The 27,072-nt window shown below is 40.9% G+C and overlaps 1 protein-coding gene across 3 annotated transcripts in view; it reads left to right on the top strand.

Annotated features, from left to right (window-relative positions):
- LOC123756336 (PCNA-associated factor) overlaps positions 1-26,558 on the top strand; it is a 42,210-nt gene extending 15,652 nt beyond the window's left edge. For all 3 annotated transcript variants that reach the window (XM_045739406.2, XM_045739407.2, XM_045739405.2), the window contains exons 2-3: positions 1,492-1,637; positions 25,991-26,558. In XM_045739406.2, coding sequence (XP_045595362.2) covers positions 1,504-1,637; positions 25,991-26,222 — 366 coding nt within the window. In that variant the 5' untranslated portion in view covers positions 1,492-1,503 and the 3' untranslated portion in view covers positions 26,223-26,558. The remainder of the gene's footprint in view (positions 1-1,491; positions 1,638-25,990) is intronic.
- Positions 26,559-27,072: the final 514 nt, after the last annotated feature.

Below are 27,072 nucleotides of genomic sequence, written 5' to 3'. Positions count from 1 at the left end.
CTATTACCCTTTAACTCCTTGTGTATCCAAATTAATAACAACTTTTCCACTTCAAGTATATGTGGTCTTTGTTTCGTGATTGTTCTTACGCCTTTTGCCACTTTAGCACTCAAAATGTCCTTCTTGCTAAGTATGGTGCATATCATTGACGTGGCTTTGTTGTACTGCCTACAAAGTTCAACAACACATGTACCATTTTCATGCTTCCGAATGATCTCTTGTTTTTCCTTTATTGTCATCCTCACATGCGTTTTCGTGCCTTGATCCTTACCACTGGCTTTCTTGGGACCCATGGTGAGATATATAACAACTTTTATGGTAAAATGGCCAAAAATCCAACAAAGCACTGAAAATCCTTGTGAAGAATTCAGGCAGAATAGTCACTGGGCGCGAGGCACTGGTAAACTGAGGGGCGATCACCGTGCCACCACATGCTAGGTCGGCCTGTATGCGTATCGGCACCCTCGCCTTCCGTGGCAAATTTCAGAGCAGGATATTCCGAAAAAAACTTGTATGCAGGGACACTCGTATTCCAAGGTACCACTGTATATCTTATGATGCAAACATTTGAATGTGCCACCTTTAAGGTAAACATTTAAATGTGGCCACCTTATTACACTTGGGTAATTACCTCGGGGAGTTACTGTATGTGGAAAATGTTGCTGGGTTGTACATTATCTTTTCTTTTTCTCAGCAGTGATAGGGATATGTTGGGTCATAGGATATGGATATATTTTACACTTTTATACTGCTGTATCTATGTACTATAGGTGAAGTGTAAAATACAATTTTGTGTGGCGACTGGTGACAGGGTGGGTGAACACATCACGCGCACTGAAACACCAAATGCCCATTTTTCTGTTTGCAAATCCATGGGTTGTGTGTGTACACATCGTGCATTTCAATGTCATTTTATTGAACAATGTCTCCTCCTTGGATTCATCCCATAACATTTGCAAAAATAAAAAATAATACAGTACAAGGTACTATGTTACTATCTTAATCAATAGAGCATTAATAACTTTGTATCTGAAGACTGGCAGCCTTGCCATATAGACTGCTTATGAAGTTGAAACTTATGTTAGACACAATGACAGCAAATAACGTATCTTTAAAACAATCATTCCAAAACCTACATTGTTTTATAAGTTCTTACTTGGGTGTATGTGCAGGTCTGGTGCATACAAGCACCTTCCCCCCTCAGCCCACCTTAGGTTGTATCTCTATGCAGCTGACTGTTTAAAATTTTGGGAGCCACAACTACATTTTTGCGCGTTCATGAATACATCGATGATCCTATTTTTTCGAACTCCTATAACTGGTACTAACGAAAACATCAGGTGTGAAGACTTGTGTACCATTTATAATATTTGGAAAAAGTTCTTAATAAATGAGCAATTTAATATTTAAATTTTTCATGAAGAGTTAGGTTTAGTACGATTTTTTTCAGGAATTTAACTGAATTACCTAACTGGAGTTTATCTGTAACAGGTAATTTTCAAGATGGTACGAACACGTGCTGATGCCGGAGCCACCAAAGTGTCTGCTGCCAAGGCTCCCAGGAAGGTATTGAGTAATCCTAGTGGTGCTGGTATGTCAAGTTCTTCCACTGGTGGCAAGGCAAGCAGCAAGGATAGGTGAGTTATATCATGTTATCGTGTGTGTACCATGAGAACTCACTCAACTGAACTATATGGAGAGAAGTAGATTCATTATATCTAGAATTTTGTTGGATCCATCAGACACCCTCTGCCACCCTGGCAACCTCCCAAATATATACCCTGTATACATACCCAAACAACCACTACCGCTGCAACACTCTCGCTCTCATGGGCGTTCGGCAAGCATTTAAGGGTTAAAAAGATTTTCACCCCCAAAGAGAGGAGCTTGGCCTAGTTTTACCTCACCACTTGTATATATATTTTTTGGGGTGGGGGGGGGGGCATATAACCACTGTAATGTATGGGTCTTCATGTTCTGTGCCTTTCACATGAAAACTAGGCAATATAGGCTATAGCATTTCCTTTCATTTAGTTGAGGACCTGAAAATTTTTGGGTGAAAATACCAACAGCTTGTTCTAAAATGACATTTTCCCCCTTTTTGAGCAAATTTAAAAAAATTTCTGGGCTGGCCTCCAAGCAGCTCCACAAGCTACAACCTGGAAGCAACCATTCAGAGTTGGCAAGGATGCTGGGTATTAGAAATTGCAGAAATGAGCAAAAATTCCCACAATGTCCGAACTCCAATATCGTCAACTGCCTGAAGAATTTTTTTGAAATAAACCTTTCAAATAATTGTTTCCATTGCAATATCACCCCCCCTAGCTACACATACCCATCACAAAATGGCAACTCGAGCAACTTGGGGCCAGCCAGCCAGCTCATTCAAAAGCCATCTTGCTTTGGGCCTTATAATGACAGTTCATTCTGGCTGTTGTAGCAAAGTTCCTCTTTTTCTGGTAACTGGCCTCTGATGCCATTTCCTTTTAGGGCTGTCTTTCCTATAAGATTTGGGTTGCCTCATCTCAAAGATTCCTGCCTCTGGACAGTGTATACACATCTGTTCCTTTGTGAGGCCTGTTGATGGATTGTGCTAGTTTTCTAGCTGCGAGTGTGGCAATGCATCGTGCCTGTCTTTGAGCCGTCTTCCTTGATGCTTGGACTGAGGGTGGCTTGGTTAAATTTGTGACTGATTTATTGAGGCTTCTGGGAGCTGACATCTTCCCTTGCTAATGGCTTGTTAACATCTAGGGTTGGTGTCTGTTTTGTTGAGATGTGTGCCTTGTACCCAGCCTACCTGTAAGTCCATTTAATGTTGGCAGGTTGAGCCGCCTCAAATCACATTTGCAATTGAGCATAGCTTTGCCTTTCAGTATGACATCAATGTGATCAGTTATACCGAGTGTGGGTCCATGGTCTTATACTATATAGTATGAGATACTAATGGTCACTCATCATTGTGCCTGTTGGGTGCTGTAGTCATTTCACCCTCAGCTGTGCCATGTTTGTCACTCCTGGCTGGACCTCTGGTTTAGCCCTTCCACTGTTCACATCATGCACGTACGCTTTTGGTCTGACTTCACGGCTAGTCATGCAGGTATGATTTAGAGGATCATCTCAAGGCTCTTAAAATGTACTCTGGAAAAGACAAGAAGTATCAAATATATTCCTGGAAGATACTGGAAGGCCAGGTCCCAAAGTTGCACATTAGAATAACATACTGGAGCAAAAGATACATATGGAAATTCAGAATAGAACCAGTGAGGAGTAGAGGTGCCTTAGGGTCAATTACAGAACACTGCATGCACATCAGAGGTCCATGGCTGTTCATACTCACAACAAGCATTAGAAATATTGCAGGAACAAATGTGGACTTAAAGAAACAATTAGGTAAGTTCTTGCAAGAAGTACTGGACCAGCTGGGTTGTAGTGGATATGTGGGCCTGCTGGCCACTCACAGTAACAGCCTGCTGGACCAAGTAATCACAAGTCGTGCCTGGCTCCAGGATGGGCTTTAGGAGTAGAAAAACTCCTGACACCCTCTCCAGGTATGCTCCAGGTACACTGCACAAGATTTAAAAATCCCGCCAGTACACGAGGCTCACATCTGTTTTATCAGGTCTCTAATAAACAGATGCCATTAAAAAAAAAAATAGTGGACACAGTTCCTGGGTGTGAAGGCTCAGTACTGAGTGAGCAACGAAAGCTAGCATTTGCAGCATGAGCTAACAGCACCTTTGTCCAGCTTGTGTACACAGCATCACTTAAATGACAAATTATATAGGTAACTGCAATTATTTTTCGATGCTAGTATGACAAATCCTGACTGATAAATGCTATCTACTATGTTCAGTTCAGTGAGTACAATGCTGTTTGTGATGATCACAGCATGATGCAGACAGCCACAGCACTGTTTAGTGCATCTATCTTGAAACGACAGCTCATGTTCCTTTAGAAAATATACTTGCGTAAAATTATTTATTTTCATGATTTTGTGACCAGGATTTTTATAATAGCAGCATTATGCCCCGAATTAGAGATGTGTGTAGTATGGGGGGTAGGAGGAATTTTGTAAAGTGTGGTAGTGTTGTCAGCTGACTTGTGTGTAACTACTTAACACTTTCGCGCCCCCCGCGCGCCACCCCTCAACTATGCGATGTGGGTCCCAGCGTTTCACGGGAGCGCGCGTTAATTCTGAAATGTGTATACTCTCCAACTTTGTCACCTCAATTCTCGTCCTACGAGATTAAATTTGGTATCATTGTGTTTGCAATAGAATTCTCTAGAGGAATATTAGCGTATAAAATAAAAAAAACCTGGTCACGCTCAATCCGCCGACGAGTTGAAGACAGGCCACGCGTTAGTCGCGAGTGAGCGCCCAGACGCCTTCCAACTACACTCCCAATTCCTGCCCACAAATGTTTAGTATTTAGTATTTTAGTATATTTAGTATTATAGTTTAGTATTTTTTGTGTAGTAGTTGTACATCACATAAGCATTGTAGATAGCCATTTGCACAAAATAGGTCATTTTCTTTGTCCATTTGTGAGTTTTTCTTGTGAAGTGATAATCTTTGATCATTTGGTCAAAGTGGTCAACACCTTTCATGTTTGTATTGTAGTCACAGATTGCATTTGGCTTGTTGAGTTACCAAACAGTCCTCAAAAAATCGGATAAAAACCTGATTTTTAGCAATTATTTTAGTGGACGACACAGCATTGCGTCATCACCGAGATTACCGACAGTAAACTGACGACGCAGCATTGCGTCATCCCCGGACGAAAGTGTTAAGTGTAGTTACAGGATGAGAGCTACGCTTGTCGTGTCCCATCTTCCCAGCACTGTCATATAACGCTTTGAAATTACTGACAGTTTTGGCCTCCACCACCTTCTCACCTAACTTGTTCCAACCATCTACCACTGTTTGCGAAAGTGAATTTTCTTATTTCTTCAGCTGCTTTGTTCATAGTTTAAATCTGACATTATTCTTGAAGTTCCAGGTCTCAGGAATTCTCCCCCTATCAATTTTATTGATTCCCATTACTATTTTGTTCGTAGTGATCATATTGCCTCTCTTTCTTCTATCTTCTAGTTAAAGCATATGTAATGCCTCTAACCTCTCCTCGTAGCTCTTGTCTTTCAGTTCTGGGAGCCACTTAGTGGCATGTCTTCCCACCTTTTCCAGTTTGTTAATGTGCCTCTTAAGATATGGGCACCATACAACTGCTGCATATTCCAGCTTTGGTCTAACAAAAGTTGCGAACAATTTCTTTAGTATTTTGCCATCCATGTACTTTATTTAAAAACAATTCTGAAGTTAGAAAGTGTAGCATAGGCTCCTCGCACAATGTTCTCTGTAGTCCTTAGGTGATAGTTTTCTATCTAGCACCACCCCTAGATCTCTCTCAGAATTCTTTAAAGATTTCTCACATAATTTATAGATTGTGTTTGGTCTATGTTCTATTCCACATTCTATAACATGGCATTTATTCACACTAAATTTCATTTGCCAAGTAGTGCTCCATACACTTATTTTGTCCAGGTCTTCTTGAAGGGCATGACAATCATCTAAGTTTCTTATCTTCCTCATTATCTTGGCATAATCAGCAAGCATGTTCAAATAATTCAGTATTCCACCTGGTAGATCATTTATGTAGACAATGAACATTACCGGTGCAAGAACTGAACCCTGTGCTTCAGAGTGGCAACGTTCACAAGTGTGAATGCCACTTGCGGCATTCCTCCGAGCTGATACATTGCCTTAGACTACCGCCCTCATTTTTGTCAGAAAATTTTTCATCCATCTTAGCTTATTGTCACTCCTCCAATATGTTCGTTTCCAGAACAACCTCTTGTGTGGAACTCTGTCGAAAGCCTTTTTTAGGTCCAGATAAATGCAGCCAACCCAACCATCTCATTCCTGTAAAATCTGTGGCTTGATCATAGAAACTGAGTAAATTTGTTACACAGATCTTCCAGATTGAAAACCATACTGCCTATTTGTCATTTTTTTCTCTTGGTGTTCTACCCATTTAGTTTGTTTTCCAATATTTTGATTATTACACTTGTCAATGATATAGGTCTATAATTGAGGGGGCTCTTACCTGATGCCACTTTTGTAGATTGGAATTATGTTAGCCCTTTAACTCAAATCTGCTAGGACTACTTCCTGTACTCAGGGATGCCTGAAAAATCAGTTGAAGTGGAAAGCTGAGCTCAGGTGCACATTCTCTCAGAACCTATGGTGAGACTCCATCTGGGCCAACTGTTTTGTTCTTTCTTAGCTCCTCGAGTTTTTTTTTTTTTTTCTCCAATATTTGTCTGTAGTGATGCATCAATGTCATTGAAAAGGTTAAGGCAACGGCTTACTGCAGCTTGATTTGGGCGAGTCATTTCAGCAAAAGTTTGCAGTTCTTCCCATGCTGCACACACTTTCATAATAAATGAGGAAGGGACATGCTCTACATCACCAACCCTCATACCATTTTCATGTTTACGAATGATCTCTTGTTTTTCCTCTGTGGTCATCCTCACGTGTGTTTTCTTAGGTTGAACCTTACCACTGACTTTCTTGGGACCCATGGTGTAATGTATAATAATTACTTTTATTTTAAAAAAATCACCAAAATAATGGAATGTCTTAAAAGCGTGATCGTCACTAAGCGGGCGGCTCTGGTAAACTGAGGCAGGTCTGCCCGCGTGACCAGGAACCATGTGCGTTGACCCAAACGCGTATCAACGAATATAGTTAGTCAACGACCCTCGTAAGTTGAGTCCCATTTTCTGATCAAATTTATATCGTAAGTCAAGGTGTCACTGTATTATCCTTTAACAGCAATTTGTTGTTGATGAAAATATGGAATAGGCCTGGTTCTGTTTTACATTTGTCCTCTATCCCTTTCTCAAAATTTTTCTGCCTCTCCTCACTGCCGTGTACAGTGACACCTCAGTTTTCGAATGCCCCTCTTTATGAATTTTTCAGATTACGAGCCCAATTTCTTCGTAGAATTTAAATCGGTTTACAAGTTTTGCCTCACATTACGAGTTTGTTGATACCCATATGGATCAACCGAGCGCATGGTTTCTGGTGTCAGGGTCCTGAAATGGGGCCTGACAGCTGAGTGGTCAGTGCTTTGGATTCGTAGTCCTGAGGTTCTGGGTTCGATTCCCGGTGGAGGCGGAAACAAATTGCAGTTTCTTTCACCCTGATGCCCCTGTTAACCTAGCAGAGGACCGGGCTGCTGGTACGCTAAGCCCCGAAAATCATCTCGAGATAACCTCATGAAGCGTCATCTGCGCTTTAGTTTACCAGTGGCTGCCGCCTATTGACGATCGTGCTTGAATTCCTTGTAAAGTATTTCGTTGTTTTTCTGCTTTTTTGGTTTCTGAACATGAAAGTAATTATTATATATCATACCATGGGGTCCCAAGAAAGTCAGTGGTAAGGTTCAACCTAAGAAAACACATGTAAGAATGACCATTGAGGGGAGGTTATCTTGAGATGATTTCGGGGCTTTAGTGTCCCCGCGGCCCGGTCCTCGACCAGGCCTACATGAAACTGGTACATTGGTTGTTGAACTAGCTAGGCAGTACAATAAATTTTCAGGGAAGGTGGCGGTGGTAGAGGATGTCCCTTCCTCATTAATTGCAGGGATGTCCACCTGCACTCAAAAAAATGTGTACAGTATGGGATGAACTGCAAAGTTTTACTGAAAAGACTCACCCAGATGAAGCTTTAGCAGGATATTGCATTAACCTTATTAATGACAATGTGATCTCACTACAGACAAGTGTTAAAACATAGGGAAAAACAAATGTCTTTAGACAGATTCTTAGTAAGACAAGCAAGCAGTGAGCCACAATCAGTTCCTAGTGGTATGTCTGCAAATCGTAGGAGAGAGTACCCCAGAGAAGTCATCAGTGCCTGATACAGTATTATAATGGAAGGGGACTCCCCTTGCAAACACTAACACATCTCCCCCTCCTCCCCCTCTCCCCTCCTCCTCCTCCCCCTCCCTCCTCCTCCCCCCCTCCTCCCCCCCTCCTTCCCCCCCCCTCCTCCCCCCCTCCTCCCCCCCCTCCTCCCCCCTCCTCCCCTCCCCCTCCTCCCCTCTATTCCCCCCCCCCCCTCCTCCCCCCTCCTCTCTCCAAGTGCTATATAGTCGTAATGGCTTGGTGCTTTCCCCCTGATAGCTCCCTTCCCTTGGTCTCTGGCCCCCTCACAAATTATGTTGAACCAATCCCGTTTTCTAGTTCTGCATCTCTGCTTTGGTATAAATTTTTGTGCCTTTATTATATACAGGTATTTCACAAAACTTGACATACATCTTATTTACTACTTTGCCTAACAGTCTTTCCAGTCAAATTCCTTAAAGAAATTTCTAAGTTCCTCATAATGTCCTCTCCTGAAATCAGGATTTTAAACAGTTTCAACCTCCTCATTTTCCTCCAGATTATAATGCATTGTATACTTTATTCCCAAAAAGACATGGTCACTTTTACCAAAGGGAGGAAGGTACTGAATGTCAAATCTTTGCTCTTTCCTAGGTAAATATCAAATCCAGCATGGAGGGAACATTCCCTTCCCTCATCCTCGCAGCTTGTGTAACGTGTCTAATCACAGATATTACCAGGATGGGGTTTATGAATCTACAGGTCCAAAAGTCCTCTGTTCTAGCTTCATATGCTCCCCAGTCTTTGGATTTCAAGTTGAAGTTGCCAACTAAAAACAGTCGTGATCTATCTTTATCCACTCTCACTATAATCTCTCATTATTGTTATAAGACCCCTCTCATTTATTATCCAGATCCTCCTTTGTCTGTGTATTGTGTGATGGTGCAATGCTGTTTGGACTCACCGGACCAGCTTAGTGGCCCGTTGCTGTGCACAAAAACGTGGTTATATATAATGTGTGTATAGTGTAATAACAGCAAAACAGTATGTTTATTATTCAAAGAATATAATGTTTACTCATATTGGTGAACTGAATACGTGTGTACCAATATTTTAAACATTCTATGCTAGCCCAATACAATATTGCCATATATTGCCTCGAAAAAAACATGGTCAAAAATTTAAAAACAAAATATATACAGTATATATGTGTAAATCAGACAAATTAACACGTGATGAAAAATGTCAAACCATGGAGAAAGAATTGAAACAGGAATTTCCTCAAGTACTTTCGTATATTAATGCATCTTCAGAAGGAATGATTTACAAGTCAATAAGTTTGGACATATATAGGCAGGAGAGACATGAATTGAAGAGAGGTACAATGACAAATACATGAATGGGATTAGGTGGATATTCCATGCGTGCTGCATATTCAATGCGTGCTGTTAAAATTTTTGTATAAAATATGCCCGACCAGGTTGAACTCTGATAACCAGTTATAAGATTATTATACTCGTCAGAAATGCTTAGTGGTTCAAACTAGTGCATGAAAATGTAATTATGCAGTGTAATAACAGCAAAAACATGTTTATTGTTCTGAGAATGTATTAATTGTATTACTAATATGTGCACCATATTTTTTGAGTAGTGATGTTCCACTCACTGTATATAAATTTAACAAATTACAAACTATTGAAAAATATTACTGCATAAAAAGATAAAAATCCAATCAGACATATTGAAATAAGTAATATCTTCACGGCAAGGCTGGAGCAGATTGCCACTGGCATTTACTGTCTGCCTGTACTTTGCCGGACTCCTCACATCATCAGAGCCCAAATGTCACCTGCAATTCTCCTCACCCACTGTGAAGGTGAAGGCACCCTTAGTTTCTCTGAGGTACTTTGAGGTGCCTTCAAGGTCAGTAGCTTACAAGGTGGTGGCTTTCTAACAACTGCTGGCTCCAATAGGTGGATTGGGGCTAGTGGAGAAGTCTTCAAAGATTGCCCTGTACCAGGTCTTGATGGAAATAGCAGGCCCGTCTATTCCCTCTGTGTCCTCTTTGCTTCTCTGCGGTTTGGTGTACCAGGGTTTGGGGACGTCTCGAAATGACACTTATTCTTTTTCTATGCATTTACAAGCGTTTGGAAGGAATGTTGATTCTGTCCTGTGCCATTCTTCCATTAGTGTGATGGCGACTCATTGACACAGAGTTGTCAGAGAAGAGTACTTGGTACTTGGTTTGACCCTCTGGGGTGCCTGGCATGAGAAGGTTTATTGTTCTGCATTGACAGTTTTCATCATCCCCATCACAGTGCAAGGACATGCAAGCAAATGGCTTCCAGAACTGAAAGACAAGAGCTACGAGGAGAGGTTAGAGGCATCAAATATCCCAAACCTAGAAGATAAAAAAATAAAACAATATGATCACTATATACAAAGTAGTAACAGGAATTAAAAAAATGGACAAGGAAAATTTCTTGTGCCCTGGAACTTAAAGAAAAAAAAGTCAGATTTAAGCTAATTAAACAAAGCTGCCATAGAAATATAAGAAAATAGACTTTCACAAACTGGTAGACAGTTGGAATAAGTTATGAGAAAGGAGGATGTGGAGGCCAAACCAGCCACTACTTTTAAAGCAGCACATGGCGGAGTGGTGGGAAGACGTTAATTTTGAGATTACTATTGTTGCCTAGGATTCGCCATCTTTATGCAAATTTCCATTATATTTTCTCGTCTTTCCTTTGATGTGATGCACACAGATTTTCTCCAGTTCCTGCTACCAGACCAGAACTTGCATCAATATAAACCCTAACACACACTTCTGTATGGTCATCTTCACTGTCTTGGTTGCAGTGCTGGACAAGTGGCATTCATTTTGTCAAATAGAAACCTTTCCAATCCACTGGACTGGAAAGTGATTAGCTCTGTTTCAGGTTTTTTCTTGGTTTTCTTCCTTGGAAATCATTGTGGCCTTACATCTGCCAGCTTTTCAGCTTCATGTCTTAGTGTCTAAGTTGTCTGGAAAGCTTATTGCAGTGGATAAGAAGGTACACCTCAAGTTGGCAGTGTCTGTATCTGGCATGCAAGAGATTTTTGCTGGGTAATAAAGTGATGCTATAGAATTGAGCATCGAAAACTAGACCAAGTATTTTGTGGTTCGCAACAGTTGTGGTGGCCAAGCTGATCACAGCTTCTGTAGTATGCAGCACACACTGGGTGTGTTGGTTTGCAATGTTGCATTTTCTCTAGGAGTCTTAGTCTCATTCCCTGATGTTTGCTATTCCTGCTTGATACCTGGTTAATGGGGTTCTGGGAGTTCTTCTCCCCAAGCCCGGCCTGAGGCCAGGCTCGACTTGTGAGAGCTTGGTCCACTAGGCTGTTGCTTGCAGTGGCTGGCAGGCCCACATATCCACCACAGCCCGGTTGGTCCAGCACGCCTTGGAGAAAATGATCTAGTTTTCTCTTGAAGATATCCGTGGTTGTTCCGGCAATATTTCTTATGCTCGCTGGGAGGATGTTGAACAACTGTGGATTTCTGATGTTTATACAGTGTTCTCTGATTGTGCGCCTGCTCTTCACTGGTTCTCTTCTGCATTTCCTTTCATATTGTTCATTCCAGTATGTTATTTTATTGTGTAGATTTGGGACCTCCAGTATCTTCCACCTGTATATTAATTGAGATCTCTCTCTCGTCTTCTTTCTAGGGAGTATATTTGGAGAGCTTTGAGACAATCCCAATAATTTAGGTGCTTTGTTGCATCTATGTATGCCATATATGTTCTGTATTCCCTCAATTTCAGCAATCTCACCTGCTCTGAAGGGGAAAGCGAGTACTGAGCAGTACTCAAGACAGGACAGTACAAGGATTTGTATAGTATAACTATTGTGATGAAATCCAAATTCAAATTAAAAAAATTCAAATGTTTATTTAGGTAAAGTATACATACAAGGGGTGATACAGATATTGATGAATTTATAGATGGAGCTAGTACATACAATGCCTAAAGCTACTATTACGCAAAGCGTTTCGGGCAGGAAAAACACTAAAGACTAAAACTTGATACCAATTGAGATTAAAGTATAAAATGTGTTGAGAAAATATAAAAATAAAAAAGGGGGAAACATGGCAGGAAAACAGCAAAAATATAATTTGGTCGACAAACAGCATTGTTTAAAAATAAGACATGGGTTGACATTATAGGGGTAAGGTAGGTTACAGGGAGTTAATTAAGTAGTGCTTAGTTTTTATCTTAAACTGGTTGAGAGAGGTACAATCTTTTACCATGATTGGGAAGGTCATTCCACATTCTGGGTCCCTTGATTTGTAGAGCTTTTCTAGTTTAAGTCGTACTCTTGGAATATCAAAAAGGTATTTGTTTCTGGTGTGGTGCTCATGGGTTCTGTTATAACCTTCAATGAAGCGTTTAAGGTCAGGATGGGCATTACAGTTCAGTGTTTTATATATATATATCATACACAAGAAGAGAATGTGTAATGACTTAATATCTAACATATTCAGAGATTTGAGAAGGGGTACCAAGTGATGTCTGGGGCCAGAGTTGGATATTGTCCTAATAGCAGCTTTGTGTTGAGTAATTAGAGGACGTAAATGTTTTTGGGTAGTAGAACCCCAAGCACAAATACCATAGTTGAGATAAGGATAGATGAGGGAGTAATAGAGCGTCACCAGGGCAGGGCGAGGTACATAATATCTGATCTTAGAAAGAATGCCAACAGTTTTTGAAACTTTTTTTTATATATTTAGAATGTCCCTGGAAATTCAGTTTGCGGTCAATAAGAACGCCAAGGAATTTGCCGTCTTATTTTGTTACAAATTTGGGTATTATTTATCCTGAGATTTATTTGATTTGAGGATTTATTGCCAAACAAAATATAGGAAGTTTTGTCAATGTTGAGGGTGAGTTTGTTGGCAGTTAGCCAAAGATGGACTTTATTTAGCTCAGTATTCACTGTGACATTAAGAGCAAGGGGGTCAGGACTGGAATAAATGAAGGTTGTGTCGTCAGCAAATAGAATGGGTTTGAGGTGTTGGGAGGCATTTGGAAGGTCATTAATGTAGATGAGAAAGAGAGGAGGGCCAAGTATGCTGCCCTGAGGAACACCAATGTTGATGGGTAGGGTGGGAGAAATTGAATTATTCCCAGAAACATACTGGAGCCTGTCAGCAAGGTAAGATTTGAGGTATTGCAGGGAGTGTCCTCTGACTCCATAATGATGTAATTTAAGAAGGTTTTGGTGGTTGACAGTGTCAAATGCCTTACGCAGCTCCACAAATAACCCAACAGGGAACTTATTTTCATCAAGAGCTGCATGTATCAAGTTAATCATACTAATAAGTGCATCATTAGTGCTTTTTTTGGGTCTGAAGCCATATTGACAAGAGCTAAGTATATTTGTTTGGCTAGATAAGAGTAAAGCTCCTTGTAGATTAGTTTTTCAAATATTTTTGACAAGTTTGGCAGAATTGATATAGGTCTCTAGTTGTTAACATCAGTGAGATCACCACATTCGTGGACAGGGATTACTCGCTTTTTTTAGAATACACTGTATCTGGAAAGGTTTGGAGTTCAAGTGATTTATTGAAGAGCAATGCAATAGCAGGGGCTAAAAATCTAGAGGCTTTTTTGTAAATTAAAGTTGGTATCTCGTCCAGGGCACTAGACTTGGTTTTAAGGGAAAGGATTATCTCATTAACATGAGTGGAATTTGCAGGCGTTAGGTACAGAGACTGTGGATAGTTACCTGTAAGATAGTCCTGAACATCAGTACTGGAAGATGGAATATCATTTGCAAGGGATGACCCAATGAAAGAGAAGAGCCTATTGAACTCAATAACAGTATCAAAGGCTGTAAGCTGACCATTGTTATTTGACAGGAGTATTGGTTTGTTATTTAAACTCTTCTTTGATCTCAATATTTGTGAAATTGTGCTCCATGTTTTCTTAATGTTGACCTTTGTTTGGGTAAATTTATCTTCGTAGTATTTAGTTTTGGCTCTTCTAATTATTTTAGATAGCAATAACGAGTAATTCTTTGAAAATTCTTTGGAGATGATTCCTAACCTATACTTCTTCTTAAGGTCATGTTTTTTATTAATGGATTTAAGTATTCCCTTTGTAATCCAAGGATTGCTTAGCCTTTTAGTTGTGACTTGTTCCATTAGCATAGGACAGTGGGTGTTATAAAGGCTGAGAGATTTTTGAAGAAAAGATTGCACTGCTAGGTTGATGTCCCCTATGTTACCTAATTCGGACACCCAGTTGACATTAGCAGCAGCAGCCATAAATTTGCCTATGGCAGTTTCACTGTGCAGCCTGAAGCTTATCTCCATTGTCTCTAGAGGTGGTTTCTTAATGTTAGGAGAAATGTGGGGTAATGGTCTGTAGTGCTATCGACGATTATCCCTGAAGTAAGTGGAGAGGTTATGTTGGTCCAGATGTGATCAAAAGCCATGGCAGTACTATCAGTGATTCTAGTAGGTCTAGTCATTAAGGGTATGAGGAAGCAGTAATTCATACAGTTGAAGAAGCTGGCAGCATTAGGGTTTTCGGGCTTGCAGAGGTCAACATTAAAGTCCCCTGCGATAATTAGATGGTTTTTGTTCAGTCTGTTATCTAGTATTTGAATTCGGACACATCAGTGTTAGGAATTCTATAGACTGCTCCCACAGTCAGGACAGACTCGGCACCCTTGACTCTGAAACTGGCGAAGATATACTCCCCACAGTAGTCTCTAGTTCTAATTACTTTTAAGCATGTTAGTTCTTGGTGGTAGTAAAGAGCAGTATCACCACCTCTCTCTGGTACCTGTGATCCCTGGATTTGAAAGTTCTCGTAATCCATCCGATCATTTTTTTGGCTGACGCAATATTTGCTTGGTTATGCTCCCTAAACGTTAGGTCGTCAGACATCATTATTCCCAAATTCTTAACATGCTGCTTTCCTTCTATGGGCACTTTGATTGTGTTTTGTACCCTGTATTATGTTTAACCCTTGTGTTGCTAAGGGCTATTTGGCCATTGTCACCTACAGGTGCATAACAAAAAAAAAAAAAAAATTCTTCTAAACATGTTGTTCCCCGATCACGGAAAAAATAATAAAAAGAATCGTAAGTGGCATATTTTGCCAACTATAGAGCGGGGAAGTCTGGCAAAAAAGAGGCGCTGACTCGGTGTGCATCCGAGGCGGTCTGCTCAGCCCCAGCTGTCAGGCAGGAGTGGCCACAGAGATAATTACCTAATTATTTAAATGTGTGTGATTGATTTTTCTTTTTTTCTGTAATATTATTCAATCCTGTGCAGTGTGATACATTTATATAATAAAATATGTGAATCATTGCTGTACTCAAAATTATGGTGTCCATATTATTGATTCAATTGAGTTCATAAAACAATAAACAAATACTTTCAGTTAGTACACTATATACACAGGTTATATATACGTATCTGCATGTTTTGTTCACCATAACGAACCACTAAGTTAATATTGCAAGTCAAAAAGCAACGAGGTGTGGCCACCACACATCTGCCAGTCAGCCTCTCACCGCCACTCCTTCAATGACTCCTCACTCGCCCACATCCTCCTCCCACCATACTGTTCTTGCTTTTATTCACTATATACAGACGTTATATGTAAGTATCTACATGTTCTGTTCACCATAACTGTTCATCTAAGCTGGTAAAGTGCCCAAGCAGCATAGTGGCCACCCCTACGCAGCATGATGAATCATGCAGCTGTCGAAACTTCCCTTATCAAAATGGCTTCTCCCCCACGCTCATTTTGTTATTACACTATATATACACATTATACATAAGTATCTACATTTGTGTTCACCATAACAAACCACTAAGTTGGTATGCTGAGTGGCAGCCAGTGGCAGCCCGCCACTGGCTGTCACTCGCTCCCTCCCTCACCTCACCTGACTCGCCACTCTTCTCCCACCATACTGTTTTTGTTTTTATTCACTATATACAGACGTTGTATATAAGTATCTGCATGTTTTGTTCACCACAGTGAACAACTAAGCTGGTATAGCGAGTCCAGACAGTAAAAGGTGGTCACATAGTAAGCAGACAACACTACCTTCCTCCCCACCAAGATTACTCCTCCCACTACAGCGCTAATTATCACAACAATCCTGCTATTATCAGAATCCTGGTCATTTTTATCAGTCAGGGGCCTTCTATAATACTATCATCGCTAAATAATAGCATTTACATATATATTATGGCATTTTTAGGCGATGCTGTGGTCACAAGCTGAACAGCAGTGCTATGTGCACCAGCCTTGGTGGCTTACTCAGTACTGAGGACCTCACACCCGGGAATGTGGCCCACAATTTTTTTTTTAAATGGCGTCTGTTTACAAGAGCCCTGATGAAGGTGAGGTGAACCCCGTGATTGTGGGCCGTTTAAATCTTGCATAGTACTCCAACATATCATATGACGTGATGTGCAATTTATAGCAAGTTACTCAACATATCATATGACGTGTTGCGCAGTTTAAGGGTTAAGGTCCACATTTTTACTGTACCTGAGTACCTGGAATTTATCACTGTTAAACATCATGTTATTTTCTGTTGCCCAGTCGAAATCTTTATTAATATCTGCTTAAAGTTTTTTCAATGTCTTCAGACGCATCCCATTTCCTCCTTTCTTTTTTTTCCTTGATGCATGTGTTGGCAGCAGCAGGTGTGACTTTTCAGTCACTTTAACAAGGTGTTTCAACGGTGGTTTATTTCTCCAGCTTCAATTTTCTGGCAATAAGTGAGCATTTTCAGTGTTCGTCTCAGTCTGACAGTTGGCAGGATTTCTCCAATCAGTTCTTTTGTGGTATGCCCCTTAGTGTGCTTGGAACCAAGATCCATAGTCTTATCCAGTAGTGTCTTGGGGCCCTTGGTGGGTTCGGTTTCCTTCTGTCTTGGAATCCTCTAGAAATATATACTCCACTTTGTAATGTCGTTTGCGATTTGTTGGACATTATCTTGGCGATGCCATTTCTGTATCTCATTTGTTTCTGGTTCCCAAAGGAGACATTGCAAAGCCTCGCCTTTCCTTGACCTGTTGGATCTTTGCCCAAGATCCTAGATGACCACCGTGTTCCAGGTTCACCTGGTGGTTTAGTGATTCTTGGCTTGTTTCCCTGGATCTTTGGAATATCTTTTTAGCACGTTCCCATCCACAAAGAGTTCAGAGATTGGCTGCAGTTCAGAGTGAGGCATTTCTCATACCACTTTTGGGTTCTGCTGTTCAGTTAAATCTGGTGCCCAGATCATTTACTGGGTTGATCTGGATGGTACTTTATGATCATCTGTTGGGGGAGCCACATTCTGGCTTACATCAATGATAGACTGGTTAGGCTTCTCAGTCATCTTGTTTACTAACCAGGAATCTGGTTCTTTTCCAGTTCACTCACTTTTGAGTTTTTCGTCACTGGAGAGTTTTGGATGGAGCCCTCTCAGGTTCAGATTTGGTTGGGCATGGTCTGAGATGCCAGAAGGGCCTACCTCTCCCTGCCTTGGTGAACCCTTCTGCTGTTGCTGCATCTCAATCTGATGGTACAGAGTACCCAAATTTTGTCTCTAGCATCTGTTAGGTAGCCTGAAGTTTTACTGTGTTGCATCCTTTGGACTGGGTTTGAAGATGCTGTACCAGCTTCTCCAGTGCATCTTCAGGAGAAAACTAGACTGTTTTCTAAAAAATGTCGGACTAACTGGGCTGTGGTGGGTATGTGGGCCTGCTTGCTGCTCCAAGCAACAGCCTGGGAGGAAGGCTTTAAGGGAGCCGGTCGGCCGAGCGGACAGCACACTGGACTTGTGATCCTGTGGTCCTGGGTTTGATCCCAGGCGCCGGCGAGAAACAATGGGCAGAATTTCTTTCACCCTATGCCCCTGTTACCTAGCAGTAAAATAGGTACCTGGGTGTTAGTCAGCTGTCACGGGCTGCTTCCTGGGGGTGGAGGCCTGGTCGAGGACCGGGCCGCGGGGACACTAAAGCCCCGAAATAATTTCAACATAACCTCAAGCCTGGTGGACCAAACTCTCGCAAATCAAGCCTGGCCTCTGGCCAGGTGGGGAATAGAAGAACGCACAGAACCCCATCAAGCAGGATATCATTTTGTTATTTGGGGCTCGGTTTTGTGACGCTTTTCAGTTTCTTCCCCCTAGAGCTGTTCACAAATGTCGAACCTCAGCAGAGGGTGTTATTTCCAGCTGTCATTACACCAGTCAGAGATATTAGATGTTTTGCTTGGTTTGTCTGGTTGGGGGGTCATACTTTGCCCTGTTGCCCACATTAGAGCATAATTTGTGTGTGTTTACTAGTGTTTTTGCGGGGGTTGAGCTTTGCTCTTTCGGCCCGCCTCTCGACTGTCAATCAACTGTTTACTAACTACTTTTTTTTTTTTTTTTTTTCCCACACCACACACACACACCCCAGGAAGCAGCCCGTGACAGCTGACTAACTCCCAGGTACCTATTTACTGCTAGGTAACAGGGGCAGTTAGGGTGAAAGAAACTTTGCCCATTTGTTTCTGCCTCGTGCGGGAATCGAACCCGCGCCACAGAATTACGAGTACTGCGCGCTATCCACCAGGCTACGAGGCCCCCCTGATATGCCACCCGGGCTTTGTGGGTGGACACTTTATTCATACAGATTACCTGGTCATTAGGATGGTAGTCCTGCTTGGCCAGCCAAAGGTTTATCCCCAGTACAATGATATTCTTAAATTTGAAGCCTGTTGAAATTTGTCTGTCTTCTAAGCCAAATATCCATGCTTGGGATTTCTGGATGTCCAACCAGTTCTAGGCCTCTGTTTTGTTTAACCCTTAAATGGCGCATGGCTATGTACCATTTGACACCCACAGGCGCATAAAAAAAAAAATTCTTCCTAACCTGTTAATTTGTGTTCACTGATCATGGGAAAATAATAAAAAAAATCGTAAGTGGCATATATTGCCCGCTATAGGGTGGGGAAGTCTGGCAAAAAAACAGGCGCTGACTCAGCGTGCGTCCAAGACGGTCTGTTGCTCGCCAGCTGTCAGGCCGGAGTTGCCACAGAGATAATTACCTAATTATTTCAATGTGTCTGATTTTTCGTAGTTTTTTGCTGTAATTTTATTCAATAGTGTGTAGTGTGATATAGTTATATAATAAAATGAGTGAATCATCACTGTACTCAAAAATATGATGTGCATATTGTTGATTCAATTATGTTCATCAAACAGTGACCAAATACTTTGTCGGTTATTACACTATATACACAGGTTATATATAAGTATCTGCATGTTTTGTTCACCATAACGAACCACTAAGTTGCTATTATGAGTCAAAAAGTAACGAGGAGTGACTGCCGTGTACCAGCCAGCCACTCACGCCCTCCCTCAACACCTCACTCGCCCACATTCTCCTCCCACCATACTGTTTTTGCTTTTATTCACTATATACAGACGTTATATATAAGTATCTACATTCGTGTTCACCATAACGAACCACTAAGTTGGCATGCTGAGTGGCAGTGCCAGTGGCAACCTGCCACTGGCTGCTACTTCCTCCCTCCCTCAAGTCACCTGACTGGCCCACATTCTCCTCCCACAATACTGTTTTTGCTTTTATTCACTACATACAGACGCTATATATAAGTATCTACTGTACATTCGTGTTCACCATAACGAAGCACTAAGTTGGTATGCTGAGTGGCAGTGGCAGCCCGCCATTGGCTGCCACTCCCCTACCTCACATCACCTGACTTGCCACCATTCTCCTCACACCATACTGTATTTGCTATTATATACAGACGTTATACAGTATATAAGTATTTACATGTTTTGTTCACCATAACTGTACATCTAAGCTTGTATGGTGAGTAAAGGCACAAAGACGGTTTTACACAGTTTGATTCAAAAGGTGACACCCCTAGGGTCAACACTTGCAGCAGAGGAGCTCCAGCATATTTCAACAATCCTAAGTATTGTAGTACAGGTTGATGGTAGTGAGTGGTGTCCCAGAGAACATAAAGGTATAGTGCTCTTGAAAAATAGGTGAGATAACAGGAAAGTGCTAAGGGAAGTGAAAAATCGGATGAGAAAAAGTTGCCCTAGTGTTTACAGTGCAGAGAAGAACATTCAAGATGGCCACTGGCAAGGGGAAAAACAAAACAGAGCTTGATTTTGAGGGATTCAATGAAGAAAGCATTGATATTAGTAGTCTACATAACAAGTTGGTAAATTTAGATACTATAGTGAACTCTCATGTAGAAATAATTAGTAAATTGAAAGAAAGTAATGACCATTTGAATAGCAAAGTTTTATGTCTTGAGGGTTTAGTGAAAGACTTGCGCAAGGATAAGAATCAATTGGAAACAGATTGCAAAGCCATGGAAGAAGAAAATAAACTCTTACAAATAGCTTTGGAAGAAGTTAAAGTAAATTTAAACATAAATGACTACAATAGGTTAGGCAAGGAAATTCAACAGGAGAAACAGCTTTTGTCAGCACAGATGGAGGAAGTTACACAGGGAATAGAACAGTGCAAGAAAGATATGCAACTCACTTATGCACAAGTGGCCAAGGAGAAGGAAAAAATAGAAGAAGCAGTAAAGGAAGTCAAACACTGCAGCAACCAAGATAAAACAAACATTAGGCTAGAAGTGAGGAAAGAATTGGCATCTAACCCGAAGTTGGTGCAAAACACAGTTGATCGGAGTAAGTCCCTGATCATTTTTGGCTGCAAAGAAAAGGCGATAACATCTAGGTCAGAAAGAGCTGTAGAAGAAGCTAAAGTAGTAGATAAAATTGTTGGCCTCGTGGAAGGTCTTACAAACAGAGAGAATGTGTGCGACTACAGGAGAATAGGCAGGTACGTAAAAGGGAAAGATCGACCTTTGAGGATCACCCTAAACGGTGCCAAACAGATGGAAGAAGTACTAAGGAATGCTAGAAAATTGCAAAGGGATGAGGATGGGAAAGGGTGGTCGTTAAGACGAGATCTTTCAAAAGAAGATAGCGAGAAGCTGAAACTGAACCTCGCCGAGGCAAAACATTTAAATGAGAGCAGGAATGAAGAAGAAATAAATTCTTTTTTCTACAAAGTGATAGGGGTAGGCAAACCAGTAAAGTGGTACATAAAGGCAAACCAACAAAATCAATAGAGAGAGGGGGAGTGAAGAATAAGGAGAGGGGGAACAAGTTCCTGAAGATTGCATACACCAACATAGATGGAGTGAGATCGAAAATACTGGAGTTAAGTGATGTAATACAGCTGCAGACACCAGACATTGTTGCACTCACGGAGACAAAACTTGAAGATGTAATTTTAAATGAGGTCATATTCCCAAGGGGCTACTCAATTTGGAGACGGGACAGAAAAATTAGGAAAGGCGGTGGCGTTGCTGTGCTGGTAAAAGAACACCTAAAGGTGAAGGAAATAATGACTGCCAATCCACAAGAAGTTGACATAATAGCACTAGAGATCTGCTATGAGGATGATAAACTAATGATGATAAATGCATATAGTCCACCGCCAAGCAGCACATGGTCAAAGGAGGAGCTAGATAGTAAACGTGAAGGTCTTATAACAATAATGAGAGAGATTATAGCGAGAGCGGATAACGATAGATCACGACTGTTGATAGTCGGTGACTTCAACTTGAAATCCATAGACTGGGAAGCATATGAAGCTAAAACAGAAGATTTTTGGACCTGTAAATTTGTAGACCTCATCCTGGAAACATTCTTGTATCAACATGTTAAACAAGCTACGAGGATGAGGGAAGGGGACGTTCCCTCCATGCTAGATTTGATATTTACCAGGAAGGAGGAAGAGATATTTGACATTCAGTACCTTCCTCCCTTGGGTAAAAGTGACCATGTCTTTTTGGGAATAAAGTATGCAATGCGTTATAAGCTGGAAGAAAATAAGGAGGTTGAAGCAGTTGAAAAACCAGACTTCAGGAGAGGACATTATGGTGACCTTAGAAATTTTTTTAGTGAGTATAATTGGACAGACTTGATGCTAGGCAAGGAAGTGAATGAGATGTATGGCAAGTTTTGTGAAATATATGATAAAGGCACAAAAAAATTTATACCAAAACAGAGATGCAGAACTAGGAAACAGGATTGGTTCAATAGAAATTGCGAGAGGGCAAGAGACCGAAAGACACAAAAATGGAATCAATACAGGAAGAGGCCGAACCCCCAAACATACCAGCGATACAAAGATGCGAGAAACAACTACACGGCAGTGAGGAGAGAGGCAGAAAGAAATTTTGAAAAAGGGATTGCGGACAAATGTAAAACAGAACCAGGTCTATTCTATAAATTCATAAACAACAAATTGCAGGTAAAGGATAATATTCAGAGGTTGAAAATGGGAAATAGATTCACGGAAGATGAAAAGGAAATGTGTGAAACACTAAACGAAAAGTTCCAAAGTGTGTTTGTACAAAATGAAATCTTTAGGGAACCAGATACAATAAGAATTCCAGAGAACAACATAGAACACATAGAGGTGTCTAGAGACGAAGTGGAAAAAATGCTCAAGGAGCTCAGTAAGAACAAAGCAGCTGGCCCAGATGGCGTTTCACCATGGGTTCTGAGAGAATGTGCATCTGAGCTCAGCATTCCACTTCACCTGATCTTTCAGGCATCCCTGTGTACAGGAATCGTAGCAGACGGGTGGAAACAGGCTAACATAGTTCCAATCTACAAAAGTGGCAGCAGGGAAGACCCCCTCAATTATAGACCTGTATCATTGACAAGTGTAATAGTGAAAGTATTGGAAAAACTAATCAAAACTAAATGGGTAGAACACCTAGAGAGAAATGATATAATATCAGACAGACAGTATGGTTTTCGATCTGGAAGATCCTGTGTATCGAATTTACTCAGTTTCTATGATGGAGCCACAGAGATATTACAGGAAAGAGATGGTTGGGTTGACTGCATCTATCTGGACCTAAAAAAGGCTTTCGACAGAGTTCCACATAAGAGGTTGTTCTGGAAACTGGAAAATATTGGAGGGGTGACAGGTAAGCTTCTATCATGGATGAAAAATTTTCTGACTGATAGAAAAATGAGGGCAGTAATCAGAGGCAATGTATCGGAATGGAGAAATGTCACAAGTGGAGTACCACAGGGTTCAGTTCTTGCACCAGTGATGTTTATTGTGTACATAAATGATCTACCAGTTGGTATACAGAATTATATGAACATGTTTGCTGATGATGCTAAGATAATAGGAAGGATAAGGAATTTAGATGACTGTCATGCCCTTCAAGAAGACCTGGACAAAATAAGTATATGGAGCACCACTTGGCAAATGGAATTTAATGTTAATAAATGTCATGTTATGGAATGTGGAATAGGAGAACATAGACCCCACACAACCTATATATTATGTGAGAAATCTTTAAAGAATTCTGATAAAGAAAGAGATCTAGGAGTGGTTCTAGATAGAAAACTATCACCTGAGGACCACATAAAGAATATTGTGCAAGGAGCCTATGCTATGCTTTCTAACTTCAGAATTGCATTTAAATACATGGATGGCGATATACTAAAGAAATTGTTCATGACTTTTGTTAGGCCAAAGCTAGAATATGCAGCTGTTGTGTGGTGCCCATATCTTAAGAAGCACATCAACAAACTGGAAAAGGTGCAAAGACATGCTACTAAGTGGCTCCCAGAACTGAAGGGCAAGAGCTACGAGGAGAGGTTAGAAGCATTAAATATGCCAAAACTAGAAGACAGAAGAAAAAGAGGTGATATGATCACTACATACAAAATAGTAACAGGAATTGATAAAATCGACAGGGAAGACTTCCTGAGACCTGGAATTTCAAGAACAAGAGGTCATAGATTTAAACTAGCTAAACACAGATGCCGAAGAAATATAAGAAAATTCACCTTCGCAAATAGAGTGGTAGACGGTTGGAACAAGTTAAGTGAGAAGGTGGTGGAGGCCAAGACCGTCAGTAGTTTCAAAGCGTTATATGACAGAGTGCTGGGAAGACGGGACACCACGAGCGTAGCTCTCATCCTGTAACTACACTTAGGTAATTACAGTCAGCTGGTGGCTGCTGCCCTCAAGGCCAGGCGCACTAATATTTCTCCTCCAGCAATACTGTTTGTGGTGTTATTACGCTATATACACACATTATATACAAGTATCTACCTGTTTTATTCACCATACTTGTAAAAGTAAACTGGTATGGTGCCCAAAGACCATCGTGGTCACCAGTAAACATGGTAAGTCGTGCAGACAATGCCACCGTCGTCGCCAAAATGGCGGCTCCCAACCTCCTACTCTTGCTGTTTATACCCTCTATACACACGTTATATATACAAGTATCTACATTTGTGTTCACCATAGCGAACCACTAAGCTGGTATGGTGAGTGCAGTCAATAAAAGGTTTCCCCCACACAGTCAGAAGACAACGCCACTACCCTCCCTCCCCACAGCATTACTCCTCTCTCCATGGAGCAGTGCTAAATTGTGGTGATCCACAATCCTGCTATTATCAGAACCCTGGTCAGTTTTATCACAGTCAGGGGTCTTCTGTAATAATATCGCTACATAATAGCATGAACAAGTATATTATGGCATTTTTAGGCGATGCTGTGGTCACAAGCTGAACAGCAGTGCTGTGAGCTCATGCTGCGTGCGTCAGGCTTGGTAGCTCGCTCAATACTGAGGCCCCTAACACCTGGGAATTTGGCCCAAGATTTTTTAAAAAGATGGCGTCTGTTTACAAGAGCCCTGATGGTGTGGTGAACCCCGTTTGTCCGCGGGCTATTTAAATCTTGTGTAGTACTCCAAAGCATCATATGATGCGATGCACAATTTACTGCAAGTCGGTCAAAGCATCATATGATGCGATGCGCAATTTAAGGGTTAATGTCCATGGAGTTTCCTTCAGGGCACTGAATTTCTTTATCCATGTCCCATCTCCGTAACTGCCCCTCTTCACTAGTAAGCCCTGGTAGTCTGTTCTGTTTCCTTTTCAGGTTCGACTGCCTCTTCTGACAAGGCTTTGAGATCGCCTGTAGAGTGCTTGGTAGCTACATGTCCCTGCTCGTTCCCTTCTTTTATCCTAAAGTTAGGACAAGATGCGATGGAGATGGTTTGTGAATGAACTCTGGCTGGCTGACCATAATCCTTACTGCCCGGACTGTAATCTGGTGGCAGGAGAATGTAGCTAGACTAATCTCAACTGTGGGAATAATTGGTTTGCATAGTGCTTTTCAGATTATCCATTTTTTTAAAGCAATTACATATTTTGGAGAATTTTTTACATAGTGTTGAAGCTTTTGCTTGGTTCTTTGGTGATCTGATCATCAGGCTTTAGTTTAACCCTGTTTTGAGAGCCAGAATCTGGTCTTGGCCCTTAATAGCATGGTGCTCTTGTCATAATCCTGGCATGTTCTCCAAGACTGTTACTTCCAGGATGTAGCTGTTGAGGCCCACAATTATTGCCACCTTCCAACAAAGGCAAGAACACTGCAATAGCAGATGTTAAAATTTTCCAGAAGTCATTACATTCCTACAGGAATTGCAGTGTTGAAGATTAAAACATGTGGCAGATAGCAGAAGTGGTGAAGGGTAGGGAAGGTGGTGGTGCAATATTTCCTGATACCTAAAATCGGTTAAAAGAGTGTTACTCTCTAATTACCAGATCTAGACAAGCTTTTGCTTGGATCAGCCCGCAGGCCCATGTATCCATTACAACCCGGCTGGTCTGGCTCTTCTTGCAGGAACTTGTCTAGTCAATTGTTAATTCATGCCTGGATAATAAAGCTAATTATAGTGGTGAGGATGGCTGTGTTTAGTGTAGAGGGTTACAATGATGAAGACAGTGTGCAGTGGAGATGTAGCCCTCCATCACCCAAGTGATGCCGGGTACCGTCTCTTGCATCTATTGACACTATTATACATAAAAAAATCAATAAATTAAAAATTTGATTGTCAAAACTTTATATTGAGTGCATTCTGTAAAGTTTCTTTAAAGTAGGTAAGACGGTACCTGTGTAAATTATGCAGAATGGTGAGAGAATTTAACCACTGTCTCTTCCAAGGTATTCTGGAGGTAACAGCTACAACCCTCAACCTACACCAGAGTGGCAGAAAGGCATCAACACTTTCTTCAAAATGGCACCTAAACCCCAAGAAGGAGAAAGTAGCACCAACAGTGGAAACAGCAGCAACAGTAGCAATAGTACCCCAGTGAAGAGTGAATCTTCACCAAGCAAGGAGGGAACTTCAAGCAACTTTGCCAAGAATGGCATGGTCTCGGATGATGAGGATTAATTTGGTTTCTACGGTGGATATGATTGAAGTTATATTTTTTCTACTCGTATTAATCTATGTTGTTTAGTTTTTACCTTTACAAATTTAATGAAATTTTACGAATAAATCTAATTTTGTTTGAAAAGTGGTACATAACTGCATATAATGTTCAACAGTGATTACATAATTAATAGGTGTTTCAGCAGAGCTTCTCTTGCTAAATCCAAATGAAACGTCTTACTCCTTATCTCATAGCCCCTCTAAAATGATTTAGGTTATTGTGTTGGATTTGTTGTTGACATAAGAACCTTGTCATGTACTGTACAATGAGTTTTAATAATAAAAATTTTATTTGTATCCAGGTGAATTATTTCTCACAATAATTTAATGTGCTATAAATTACTCAAAAGAATATTTATCACATTGTATATCACACTAGCTTCAACCTGGTTGCCTTAGAACACTTGTTACTGACATCAGAAATATTTCCCCAAAATATAAGTATTTAACTATTTTAAAGGTAGAGAGATTTCACACTAGAGGCAAATAATTGGGAGCCTAATTTATAGGAGGGTATTCAATTTGAATATATTGGACAAGAAGCAGAGTTGTTAAGCTAGTGGTAGTGTAGTTGTCTATGGGAAGAATAATCTAGCTCATGATATGACTGTACATGGTGCATGTACCTAGTAGCCAGAACGTCGTACTCGGCCTGCTATGCAAGGCCCGATTTGCCTAATAAGCCAAGTTTTTCTGAATTAATATATTTTCTCATTTATTTCTTATGAAATGATAAAGCTACTCGTTTCATTATGTATGAGGTCAATTTTTTTTTATTGGAGTTAAAATTAATGTAGATATATGACCGAAC

The sequence above is a fragment of the Procambarus clarkii genome, chromosome 25, assembly GCF_040958095.1.
Source record: "Procambarus clarkii isolate CNS0578487 chromosome 25, FALCON_Pclarkii_2.0, whole genome shotgun sequence".
NCBI lineage: Eukaryota > Metazoa > Arthropoda > Malacostraca > Decapoda > Cambaridae > Procambarus > Procambarus clarkii.
This window is presented reverse-complemented; position numbering and strand designations above follow the sequence as displayed.